The 12,616-nt window shown below is 36.5% G+C and overlaps 4 protein-coding genes across 4 annotated transcripts; 2 read left to right on the forward strand and 2 right to left on the reverse strand.

The window, feature by feature from the left end:
* The first annotated feature begins 669 nt into the window (after positions 1–669).
* Positions 670–3,090, forward strand: LOC108454934 (uncharacterized). Its single transcript, XM_017753574.2, has 6 exons — positions 670–1,393; positions 1,478–1,646; positions 1,729–1,905; positions 1,983–2,066; positions 2,243–2,324; positions 2,503–3,090. The coding sequence occupies exons 1-6, from the start codon at positions 1,101–1,103 to the stop codon at positions 2,943–2,945; spliced, it is 1,248 nt and encodes a 415-aa protein (XP_017609063.1). The 5' UTR covers positions 670–1,100; the 3' UTR covers positions 2,946–3,090.
* Positions 3,091–7,241: 4,151 nt separating this feature from the next.
* Positions 7,242–7,900, forward strand: LOC108457365 (uncharacterized). The gene has a single exon (XM_017756382.2). The coding sequence runs from the start codon at positions 7,380–7,382 to the stop codon at positions 7,821–7,823; it is 444 nt and encodes a 147-aa protein (XP_017611871.1). The 5' UTR covers positions 7,242–7,379; the 3' UTR covers positions 7,824–7,900.
* On the reverse strand, positions 7,765–8,835 carry LOC108457364 (small heat shock protein, chloroplastic-like; the record flags this gene model as incomplete). Its single annotated transcript, NM_001330016.2, is given in 2 exon segments — positions 7,765–8,336; positions 8,419–8,835. Coding segments are annotated over 2 exon segments (693 nt in total). The 5' UTR covers positions 8,687–8,835.
* A 351-nt stretch (positions 8,836–9,186) lies between these two features.
* LOC108457363 (growth-regulating factor 7-like) lies at positions 9,187–11,675 on the reverse strand. The gene is made up of 4 exons (XM_017756380.2): positions 10,954–11,675; positions 10,618–10,785; positions 10,162–10,501; positions 9,187–10,077 (listed from the first exon to the last, which is right to left on the reverse strand). The coding sequence occupies exons 1-4, from the start codon at positions 11,234–11,236 to the stop codon at positions 9,375–9,377; spliced, it is 1,494 nt and encodes a 497-aa protein (XP_017611869.1). The 5' UTR covers positions 11,237–11,675; the 3' UTR covers positions 9,187–9,374.
* Between the last annotated feature and the right edge of the window lie 941 nt (positions 11,676–12,616).

A 12,616-nucleotide genomic window follows, 5' to 3' on the forward strand; every position in this document is an offset into this window, starting at 1 on the left:
TGAATTGAAATTTAAATATATTCAAAGTTATAATAGAATATATTCAAAAAAATCATATTAGAATAAAAATGAATAAGACCGATACGTGATAAAGACTTAAATCTGAAATAAATTTTAAAATAACCCACACGTGCTTAAATGAGCATGGTAAAACTCAAATCTAAACAATCAAAATTCTAGTCCTTCAAATTATTAAACATGCTTAGAAATTAATCATTAAAAATTTATTTTTTTCAATGAGTAATTAAACAATATTTGAATAGTATAGAACATGGGTAGATTAACAACAATGTAAAATTAAGGCTAATTATATATTCTAGACAAAAGTCTAAAAACCCTTTTCTGTGTCATTTCATTAGTAGAACTGTTAATAAATATCGACTTAAATGATAAAAATGACAAATAAATTAATTTTTTGATATAATACTTAAAACTATTTATAATCTCTTTTCGATTCTCAAATAGAAATATAAATACCCTTCAGCATATCAATGAGTTTAATTAATTTTTCTTACCATAAAAACACAATTAATTTTATGATTATTTAGTAAGAGATTTTTATGCCCTTTTGCCTGTATCCTATATATTGTATGTATTAAAAGAAAAACGCAAAAGTGTAAAAGGTGGGGTGGGTTTGTTGTTTATGATCCGTTTTCAGTCCACTTCCACCGTTACAATTGTCTTCCTTTTATTTCATATCATTTAAAAGACAGGATTTAGGACCAATTGTTGCTTTTAATTCATTCTCCACCGTTTTACTTTCCATGTCTCCCTCTAATTTCTCTTTCAACAAAAGCCGAAGGGTAACCTTTGTCTTCTCTCCTCCATTCAAAACCCAAAACGACATCGTCCTCACCTCCCTTTCCCTCTCCCTTCATCATTTTCGTACAAAACAACAAAACCCATCATTCTAGTTTCAACCGCTAAAGCTCATGTCCAGTTCTTAAAATCAAACTCAAACCTTAAATTCTGTGTCTTCCCCCTCCCCCCCTTTGCCGCCATATCTAACCCTTCTGCTCCTTGGTTCGTCTTTATATGGCCTGTACTAATCTTTAACCAGACTATTAATATTGTTAGAGGAAAAACAATTCCTAGATACGATGTTGTATTTGGTTCCATTTTGGATAGCGTTTTTAGTAGGTATATTAGTTGGCTGGGCTTGGAAGCCGAAGTGGGCAGAACTGTTAATACAGAAACTGAGTTCTGTTGTATCCAAATCGTTGGAATTATCATTACCGTCATCGTCTTCTATGTCGCCTATGTTCTGTCTGAAAAACTCCGGTTCTTCTTCATGTTTGAACTCCTTGAATATGCAGCCAGAAGCTTGGGTTACTGATAATGGAGAACAAGGGAAAACGCTCTCTGTTTCTCCTTCTGAATATGACAATTCCAGGTAACTTTGAAATCTATTTAAAGTTCTTAATTTTAATGCTGGAACTTGATGTATATATCTCTCTCTCTATATATATGTTTGTAGCACATCCAGATCAGTTGTTAATGAAGGGTGTTCAAGTGCTATTACGGAGGAGGATTTGAAACATTTATGTCAGCTTGTTGAAATGAGGGACGGTGGTCCTACATGGATGCATATGATGGATCGTTCTACTCCAAATATGAGCTACCAAGCATGGCGGAGAGATCCAAAGGTAGGATTTATCCTGAGTGTTCATGTGACATTATGTTTGTGAATGTTAGACAAGCTAATCTTTTTATATATGGGTTTGTTAGACCGGTCCGCCTCAGTACCGCAGCAGAACGGTGTTTGAGAATGCAACCGCAAGGATAGTGAGAGACTTCTTCTGGGACGATGAGTTTAGACCAAAGTGGGATGACATGCTTGCATATTCAGCAACCATAGAAGAGTGTTCTACAACAGGGACCATGGTTGTTCAATGGATAAGAAAGGTTGGTTTCCATGAATTTTGCCTATGCCTTGCAATGCTTATACTAACTTTATTCGTTTCTAATTCTTTGTGGCTTAGTTTCCATTCTTTTGCAGTGACAGAGAATACATAATAGGTCGACGGATATGGGAAGTTGATGGATCTTACTACTGTGTGACAAAGGTATGACAAATGGATTCAATATTTTTGACATAATGCTAAAATTGCCAGAAAATTTGTTTGCTAATTCGAACACGAGGCTGTAGATTGTCGACGAAAATGAATTCTTCTGAATAGCGTAGGCCAATAATCAGCGACGGTTTGTTGGGTGTTTCTCAACTCAGATGACTTTGTTTCAGGGAGTTACGTGCGCTTCTGTCCCCCGACGTAGCAAACCAAAACGGGTGGACCTGTACTATTCAAGTTGGTACATCCGAGCAGGTATGCCGCTCTTCTTTCTTTGAGTTGAGCCATTGGTTTTAACTTGAAATTGCCTCTGAAGCTTTTGCGATCAATGCATATCGGATCGTATAACTTGTGATTAGCATAAGTTAGAAGCAGACAACTACAGAAAGTTGCTTGTATTAGTATGCACTAAATTTTCTCATCATACATTCAGTGGAATCAAGAAGAGGTAATGGCCAGCTGACTGCCTGTGAGGTGTTACTCTTCCATCATGAAGATATGGGCATCCCATGGGAAATTGCTAAGCTCGGAGTACGTCAAGGAATGTGGGGAACCGTGAAGAAAATCGAGCCCGGGTTATGTGCTTACCAAAAAGAAAGAGAGTCTCTAGCTTCGCTATCTCAATCTGCGTACATGGCTCAAGTCAACACCAAAATAAGCATGGAGTACTTGATATCTTTGGAAAGCAATGAAGATTTATCGAGGTCAGATGTAGATTCCACTTCCGAGAACCCTCTAGCTCAGAACATTTCAAGGGCCCTAATTTACGGTGGTCTAATAGTTCTAGCTTGTAGCCTGGATCATGGTGCGTTGAGTAAGACATTTATCTTTGGTATGGGTAGAAAGCTTACAGACAGGGGAAATAGACCGAGTTAGAGTGCCGCAAGGCATAGGCTTATCTTTTTGAACGAATATCGGTTTCTCGATATTGTAGAGGCAGAGATTGTATATCTGTGTTTTACTGATATGTATATTATGAACATCACATCAATAAGGCAATAGAGCTGTACTGCTTTATAAACTCGCACTGGGAATTCTCTCATGAAAGCCACTGAACCACTGGCACCTAACTGTTTGTTTGCTATGCTCAGCAACTTTCATTTAGGAATGGGCTTACAGTCTTGTAATACAATGGCATTGATTGATCAACTTTTTATAATATTAATCAGGATTCACTGGGGCATTATGAAAATGCTAAATTTTCCCAGAAATATCAAAATACATTCAATACTTCCATGTTTGATTTGCAGGCTAGTTTGCTTGCACTTGTCTAAAAAGCAAAACACTTTCAATCTGGTGCTATGAACCTTACAGCAGCATAAAGCATATTGTCAAACATCAAAAACCCACCAGGGTTTCAAAACAGTTCAACCCATCAAACTGTGGTGCCACCTTGGGTAGCGGTGTGGTCTGCATCTTCGTGTTAGGCTTAGCCAGCATACTCTCTGTAGATGAACGAACCCCAACTCCAAATTCCTGAAAAAGTAAAACCAAGAACTAAGAAACAAAACATCATAATATTATACAGCAAGAGAAAAGACCAGGGGCTACCTTGGCTCCAGAATGATGATCAAAAGAGTAAATCCACACTACAGCAGCTACTACAGCTGGGATTGTTGCATACACTGTACCCAAAGCCATTAGTGATTTGAGAAGATGTAGAGGAAATGTTTAGGTTTCTAATTTATGATAGAAATAAACTTCTTTGGGAAAAGATAAAAGGTAAAGGAATGTAGGTGCCTTGGGGATGAAGAGAAGTAAAGAATGAGTGAATTGGGAATTAAACAAACTGGCTAAAAAGCCTAGAAATGGATGAATTAGTACTTTACCTTTAGTTTTAGCTTTGAGGTATATATAGTTTATAGGATAATTGTACTGACAAAAAAAAAAAGCATCATGGGTCAATGCAGCCGGTGGTGTTTGATCATTACTTATCCATATCGAAGAAAAAGTTGAGCTTCGTTGGCTAAAAAGTGTCATTGGCTGCATGTCCACATTGGAACCCACTCGGATTGTAGCTTGGGTTATAGATATTTAAGACGGTAACCAAGGGAACCCACTCAGAAGGTGAGGATAATCCTATCCCACAGCCTAGATTTGAAGCCTTTTAAGGGAATGAAAATAAGCCACGTTACGTGGACTGTACCGACCACATAATGCCTTTTAGCTTCATCTCTTCAGAATCCCCTTATCTCTCTCCCCCGGGGCCTCCTTTGAACCAACTTGCACTGCAATCCTAATGCTTTGGTACTGTTACATATGAGGGCTTTGCCACTAGATTACCTTTGCCATCTAGCTTCATCCAATTCGTTTTATACATGTCAATCATTTTTTACAATCAAGTCATTTCGATAAGATAATCAACACTCATCATTCACATGATCTGTAATTTAAGTAAATATTATATAAGCAGCTCTCTCACCGTAATTATCGAAAACATATTCACTTTTATAGTATGACTCACTATTCTAACAAAACGAATTGTCGTTAACTTTTACCATAATTTTTTCTACACTAATTTTTAGTATTAACAAATAAAATATTTTTAAAAAATAGGAAAAATATGAAATCAAAACTCTTTCATTTGGTGCTTTTAAGTTTGATTAAATGCTTAGTAGTTTCAGCCGACAATTAATTCAGTAATTGATATTTATGCTCAAAGAAAACGTGAAAAGAAAAGAATTAATTTCAGATGAAGTAAACAAGGATGTGGTCCCCTTGGAGTGACAAACCAAAGAAAGCGTGACTAGGATTATTTGAAATGAAAGAAAACGTGATACTTTAAGTGTATGCTTTTACATTCAACGGTTCTAACACTTCTTTTTTTTTTTTTTGAAAATTTAAGTAAAATTGATTTATGGTCCTTTATTTTGATGAAATCATACGAAACAGCATCCACGGTCGGCACTGACCCTTGTACGCCATTTCAAGCCTCTAACACTATCAAGCTATATTTGCAGAGGTATTAATATTCCTAGATTTTTGTCATTATTAACAACAGCTCCCTGTAGTTCAACCTATATTGTGCTAAATTAGCTATATATGTCAAAAAAAATTTATTAACTAGTCAAAAAGGTTGGTTTTTTAAAAATTTGAGGAAATATATTATTTTGTGAGAGTCTGTCAAAATTTACTCAGTTAGAAGAGCTTTCTTATCAAATGTGTAAAAAGTGCGCCCAATTGAATGCACTTTCACACTTTCTCTCTAAAAAATGACCTATTTTTATAAATTTTCAAAAAATTAACTTATTTAACTAATTAATTTTTTTTTCCGACATATATGACTAATTTAGCCTTGAGCTGTTTGTGACAAATGCTGTTGGCAGAGAAAGCCTTTCTTTGCCCAAATACTGTAAAGAGAAGCCCAAACAGATGTAGCACCCTTTGTCAGCTGAACTGTATATATAGACCAAATTGTTTTAAGCTCAGTCAAGAATTTGCATGTTAGAGTCCATCTATACGGTGCTTTTTTGTTCCAAAAAGTGGGTCGTAATCCCACTCTCTTATCCCAGTGTTCAGTCGAATTTATATATCTATCCATAAATCATGCATTAAAAGAAAAGAGCGAAAAACTATCAGCTTATTTCACGTTCATAATGGTAAAATAGTAAAATTGAAAAAAATTTTAAGGTTTTTGAGTTTAAATTTCATCATGTCAATGTATTATTCTAAATTATACGTAAAGAAATATAAAAATATTAATTTTTATATAATTTCATAATATTAAAAGTAACATAAACTCAATTAAAACTTTGAATAATAATATAAATAAGATAGTAAGATGTTGGGAAATTGCAGTGCGGCAGTTTTAAAAGTGATTTAACAACCCATTAGCAGCAACAAGCTCAGCCTGGGAGAGTGGTGAAGGCGGCTCCGAAAGGGACGAAAAGAGGACTGAAAGGGGTCCATTACAAAAATGTAATTAAAGCTAAAACGATCCATTGAACTTTACCAACGGAAATAAATTACTAATATAATTATAAACCATCATTATAATATAGATTAGTGGGGGAATTTAAATATAGTGGAATTAGATCGACTAACCTAGATGGATGGCTCTTCGCTTAGGGTTCCTTCAAAACAATGGTGCACCTTTCACCCTCTTCTTTTGCAATAATTATATTCTTGTGATATGATAAACTTATATATATTACTAATATAAGCTCGTAAAGTGGGAATACTTTCGAAAAATCCAAATTAAATATGTAGAAGGTAGTCCAACAGTGGTCTTGCAAACAGGGTTTAGGGCAAAGCATTCCTTAGGGCGGGACTGGGGACCAAAGCTAAGGTCCTAGGCTAATGGTGTACCCTTGGTTAGTAGGTGAGGTTAGGTTATTGGACGTGGTCCATAGGGCAAATAACATTGGTAAAAGTCAACTGTTTCAAATTATATAAATATTAAGACAGTCTCACCAGATCCCTTTCCCTTTTGTCTCAATTTGATAACTGAGTGGAAGACCCAGCATTTACCTACGAACACCTAAAGCAATAAGATTTTGTTTGTTCAGTTGTAGTAGTTATTTGGAGTGAAAATGAAAAAGGAATCTTTACAATTAGCATAAAAAGTCAAAGGTTTCATCATTTTCATTAAATTTATTGTTTTCTTCCTTGCATTATAATTTCCTATTTTACTTTAATAATTTTAAAAAAATCCAGAATTTATTTTTAATTATTCATATAATTAAACAATGCTTAAATTCAAATATGTTTTAGTTATAGAGAAATAAAAAAATGGATTCTCTTTTCTTATATTCATAACCTCTTGCATATAATGGCATGTTTTTTTACATCATTAAACCATAATGATGATGTAATAACGCAAAGTACAGCAGAGGCCTGTTTCCAGATATTTTCATACACCACTTCGTACGTGTATAAATTATCGAAGACTAGAAAAAAAATCTAGTAAAAAAGTGACCAAAGAACATGAAAGATTTTAGATATTAGAATATCACAGTGGGCACCATTAACCTCCTACAGATGAACTGATCCAAAAGGGCAACGAAGGTGAATAAAATGATAGATGAGCAATGCCAATGCGCCACCATCCACTAACCGACTCTCTTTGCATGCGTAGTTGACAAATTTAAAAATCCCATTTATCTAACTTAAAAAATATATAAAAAATTTAGGGACTGCCACTGCCAGCCAAAGTTGTAAATTTAAGGTGCCTTCCTCCATGGATAGATATAGCTTTTCACTGCTCCACTCAATCCAAAACAAACCCATTATTTGTTTAAATTAAACACTACTACATATATATAGTGTCTCATTGTGCCATATAGTGTCTGCATCTTTTTGTGAAGCTAAATGGGTAATTGTTCGGCTTTTCTTAGAGCTGTGAAGGCCAAGCCTGATCAGAAAGTTATTCAGGTGGTGAAGCCGGATGGGAAGATATTAGAGTTCAGAGCACCACTCCTTGTTAAAGATGTGTTGGTGAAGTTTTCAGGCTCGGGTATCGGCTTATCACCCACGGTTTCACACCATCTGCCGATGAACTACGAGCTGAAGACGGGGAAAGTTTACTACATTCTTCCTGCAACCGAGCCACCGTACACGGCGGTAGGAACCGGCGGTGGTGTTAAGAGAATAAAAGTTGTGATAACGAAGCAAGAGCTTCAGCAATTGTTGGCCAAGCAAGTATCTGTACAGGAGGTGCTTGCAGGGCTTGAGAAAAGAAATGGGAGTTTCGTTGTATCTCCAAGAAATTGGAAACCAAAGCTGGATTCCATATTAGAAGAAAATGATCAATAATTGTAATCTATGTTACATGTACAACATGATATTTCCCATTAGTATATATACCAAACACTTATATAATTACAGAGAAACTTCAACTTCTTTACCGAATATCTACATCAATAACTTTGCGTTCAACTTTTGTTTTGGGAATGGAGATGAAGAGAACTCCATTCTTAAGCTCTGCTTTGATGTTATCTTTGTCGCAGTTGTCTGGTAGTTGGAGACTAGTATTGTAAGAACTGTAGCTTCTGTTTGTCCAATCGTCTTGGGTTTCTTCCTTTTTGTGTTCTCCCTTTATGACCAGTATGTCGTCTTCTACGGAAACCTTAACCTCGTCTTTTCCGAGCCCTGGCATGTCGAATCGCATTTTGATGTCGTGTTCGCCATCTTTGATGTCCCAAGGTGCACGTACGTCTCCTCGTGTTCTGTTGGTGCCGGGGAATGTCATTGCGTCCTCGAATATCCGGTCCATTGTGTCCATCATTTGACGCATTGATCTCATAGGTGACATGGGGTCCAACAAACCTGTCATCCATGGATCATGTAAAAACAAGCTCATCAATCATATAATAACAGAGCCATATTCATGATTCAGCTAAATACTTACCAAAAGGAGAGACATCCATAGCCAACCGTTTAGGCCTTTTCTCAACAGCTCTCTCTTGGCCTTTATTATCTTTGCTAACATGCACGTCCACCGATGTATCTCTGTTATGATCCCGAGTAGCCTCTGCCCTTACAACAGACAGCCGGCTGTTGCAAGAATTCTTGGACAGAAAAGATACAGTGAATGGCTTTATAGCATTAGTAGAACAGGGCAGATTAGCCTTGTTTAATACCAATGGTGAAAATGAGCAAGATACAGTCGAAGCCATTGCTAAACAGAATTCGGAAACGGAGAATTGGGTGTCTTAAAATCGTATTGCCGATGACTAAGGATACTATGGTTAGTACAATACTTATAGCTGAAGGTCTTAAAGCGCAGGGGAAGGTTGGAGAGAGATCCTGAAAGTTGGAGTGAAGGTGTGAAAGTTCTGGAGCTGTCGTTACTTGCTAACATATTTGGGCTTTCTTTGTGCTTCCTGAAAGATCCAGGATTTACATCTTATGGGTACGAAAGGGATAAATTTTAGCCCTTCACAATAAATATCAAACACTTAGAAGCAGTTTTTCATGGCACATGTCCACTTGACAGCAACTGCTAATCCTTGGTCTCTTTGTGACAGGTTGAGGACAAATTCAACCTTATCAATGGATATGAAATGTTTGTAAATTGTCGTCTATCACTGTTTTTCCATTAAAACAAGTTTCAAGGTCTGAGAATAAATATTTTCATGGAGACTAGAGCCATTCCATTGCCTTCTCTGCAATGATGTTCAGACAAATTCTCTTCTTTTAGTCAACAAAATCAACAAGTTTGTAATAATAAGGCTGGATACATATGTATATAATAACCTGCAACTAAGTGCTTAAAACCATACAGAAACAAAAAAGAACATATTATATCCGTCTGTAGTAAAATCTTGGGTTAACTTCCAACAAAAGGGGGAATTGTAATTTCGTTTAAGCCAACATCAAACCGATCTCAGGTTTGGCTCTGGAACAAACAATCGTCGGGCTGCTACTACCGCTGCTATCAGACCATGAAGCAAGAGCTTTTTGCAAAACACCAGACGGTGAAGACACTGCAGTCATCGCAGGACTACAAGAATTTCCATTTCCCGCGACGGGAGACGAGGCAGTGGCACTCGGCCTTAGAACCTCCGCCAATGGGCCTCCTGGTGTAGAGGCAGGGGCTAACCAGCTAGAAAGGTGGCATTTGGAAGCGTATTCATGGTTCTCCTGATCATACCCGCACACCCCCAACCCCATACGGATAGGTCCTGTCTCATTATCCCTGAAGCTATTGATTCCCATTGATAAAGAAAGGGATGAAAGAGTGAGTTTCCCATTATCAGAGGTTTCAGTTCCTGTGTTGGCATGGTGGTCATCTGATACAGCAGTAGACCACGCATCAATGAAACCTCTAGGTGGCGACTTTTCTACCGGAACTATCTCAGGGTTAAGAAGCCAAGGGCTAGTATTGCGTTGTTGGTCTTCTGCAGGACCGAAATTTGGACATGAAATCAAGTTCAGAGGCTCCTTGTCATAACTTTGGTTGACAGCATTGAACAAAGAACCTTCAGTAGCAGTCCCTATTTGCATGAGATGATGCCACTGCTGATCAGCTAGTGGAATAAGTTCGTTCATATCCCAGTCCGAAGTCCTACAATGGAAGATACCCAAAATTAATAATAAGAAGAAGAACTAAAGGCTGAAAACACACAAAAGTAGAACATGTTTTACTCACCTGGGTTCCTTGTAGGAAGAAACAGAGGTGAAAGGCCAAAATGGTGCAGCTTTTTGACTTGGCTGACCAAGAAAACAGGTGGTCTGGTTCTGGTTTAAGGGCTGAGCAACAAACTGTGGGTGAGTGCTGGAGGAAGATGAAGGATGTGCTTGACTAGGGGTATGGCGGGTCTTCTTATTAGGAAGTTCCACAGGCTTTCTTGAACGGGGACGACCTCTATGCAAGTGCCGCTCACAATACTTCTGGTCAGGCGCCGCATCTCTAGAGCACCTCCATTTTTTCCCATCAGTTCTCCTACACCTCCCTGGCTCAACATCCGCTCTACCAGAAAACCTTCCCACTGTCCACACAACCCAAAAAACCAGAAATTTCACATCTATTGCCACATGAACAAAAAACCGAGACATCCCATCCCATAATTGATGTAATAAAAAAGACAAGTTATGAAGAGATTACTGGCAGAATGGGAAGCAACTGAAACAGAGGGGCTCCCGATAGTGGGTATGAGAAGATCAAGAGGCACAGCAATGGAAGCTTTCATGTACTTGAATATCATAACTTGTCTCTGAAGCTCCTTATACTGTGAAAACGTGAAAGGAAACTCCAAAGAAGCCGCCATCCCTCCTGTTGTTACACAAAATCAAAACATCTCCTCTGTCAGTCAAACAGACAAAAAAAACTTTACTCTCTGCCATAACTCATTGAATAAAGATGTCAAATTTTTTCTTTCCTTTTCCTTTAGGGAACCAAGCAGATAAAAATAAAAATAAAAAGCAAAGGAAAATTTTCTACCTGGGGATTTGAAGGCGGTGTGAGCAGTGGAGGTTGAAGTGGGGGAAATGTCAAAAGGCTGCTGTAATATCCTTACACCAACTGCACCGCCACTAGCAACAGTAGCAGCAAAACCAGAACTACAATCACTGCTAGCCAAAACATCGTATATATTACTGGTCTTAGGCCTGTTGTTGTTGTTATTACCCGTGGGACCATCATCAGCATCAACATCATCATAACCAACTACATATGATGGAAATGAACGGTGATGATGATGATTATCATAGTTGGCCATCATCATCTTCTTAGGTACTAAATAACAATAACACCACTACTTTGAAAAGCTTCACAAACCCAAAATCAAAAGCTTCAATGCTACTACTTTCTTTAGCTACCTTGTCTGAAACGCTAAACTCCAGCCAATACCCATATTGAAACCACTTTCCCCATTTAGGAAAATCCCTTTTTCCATCCCTTTTGAATATGCAGACAGTGAGTGGAACCCAAAACAAAAAAAGAAAAAAACTTAAAGCCAAAGACTATCCTTTTTTTTTTTTTCTCTTCAAAGGAGACCACCAAGCAAATCTCTTCTCTTTAAATGACTAGGTGATACGTATCGTTGAGTGTGGTGGAGTGTAGAGCGCGTGATGGATATGGGGTTTTATAGATATTTGAGATTATAAGGGATGGGTTGCCGCCATTCTCGGCCTTTGCTTTTGCTTCCATGCTTCCAACATTCGCATCACAGTAGTAGACAAAATAGTAAAAGCAATTTTCTCTCTCTTTTATTCAACCGCATCTCATTATTGTGCCCTGCCCCATCTATCGTTTTCTGCATGCAAAGCTACAAAACACCGTACTTGCCAACTTTTTTTTTTTGGGGAGTGATTTTCTCTCTCATGCTGTCAAATACGAACCAGGGAGGACAGGATTTGGGCACCCAAGTTTCTCTAACACCCACCCCAATGCACTCCTTTGATTTGATAAAGCTTAAAGTCAAACACTTGTTTCAATTTAATTAATGAAGTTACTTTTTAGGGTAAATTCCATCCAAAATTATTAAATTATTATTAAGTTTAATTTTACATCTTTCAACTTTAAAATAATTATTTAATTATTTAAAAAGTTATTTTTTATAATTCAACTTTTTAGGAAGATTGTTACGAATTCGTAAATTAGAATTTAAATAATTTTTTATTTCTAATATTGATTATTAAATTTATTTTAATTTAAAGTATTTTTTATTCGTCATTAAGTACTGATTTATTGTACTGATTATCAAATTATTGTTTAAAGTTCACTAACCTTTTGCCCGATAATATTCATTGATTTTGTTTAAAAAACTTACGATAATTTAATAATTGAATTGACACTTAAATGGCATTAATTCTACCAAAATCTTAATATATATAGTATAGGTAAGTAGTGGTAGTTTATATTTTTACCTTTTTCCCTATGCTCTATTTAAGAATATGGATTTAAAATTTTAGATTTTATTTTAATTATTATGTAAATGGTAAAATGAAATGCATATATTATGAATAAATTTATTAATATTCATTATAATATTTATTAAAAATATATATAAAACATGTTTAAAGAATTTCAAATTCATTAATAAATAAGTATTTAACAGATTAATGGATTTAAAATATTATCATAAATATTACATTTCTAAATA

The sequence above is a fragment of the Gossypium arboreum genome, chromosome 12, assembly GCF_025698485.1.
Source record: "Gossypium arboreum isolate Shixiya-1 chromosome 12, ASM2569848v2, whole genome shotgun sequence".
Lineage (NCBI taxonomy): Eukaryota > Viridiplantae > Streptophyta > Magnoliopsida > Malvales > Malvaceae > Gossypium > Gossypium arboreum.

Excerpts from the sequence above, each read along its gene's own strand:
- LOC108454934 (XM_017753574.2), top strand. The coding sequence starts at position 1,101 with ATGTTGTATTTGGTTCCATTTTGGATAGCGTTTTTAGTAGGTATATTA. Across the intron at positions 1,394-1,477 it reads TCTGAATATGACAATTCCAG|CACATCCAGATCAGTTGTTA; the intron begins GTAACTTTGAAA and ends ATATGTTTGTAG. Across the intron at positions 1,647-1,728 it reads CATGGCGGAGAGATCCAAAG|ACCGGTCCGCCTCAGTACCG; the intron begins GTAGGATTTATC and ends TGGGTTTGTTAG.
- LOC108457365 (XM_017756382.2), top strand. The coding sequence starts at position 7,380 with ATGGGTAATTGTTCGGCTTTTCTTAGAGCTGTGAAGGCCAAGCCTGAT.
- LOC108457363 (XM_017756380.2), bottom strand. The coding sequence starts at position 11,236 with ATGATGATGGCCAACTATGATAATCATCATCATCACCGTTCATTTCCA. Across the intron at positions 10,786-10,953 it reads CACCGCCTTCAAATCCCCAG|GAGGGATGGCGGCTTCTTTG; the intron begins GTAGAAAATTTT and ends GTGTAACAACAG. Across the intron at positions 10,502-10,617 it reads AGTTGCTTCCCATTCTGCCA|TGGGAAGGTTTTCTGGTAGA; the intron begins GTAATCTCTTCA and ends TTGTGTGGACAG.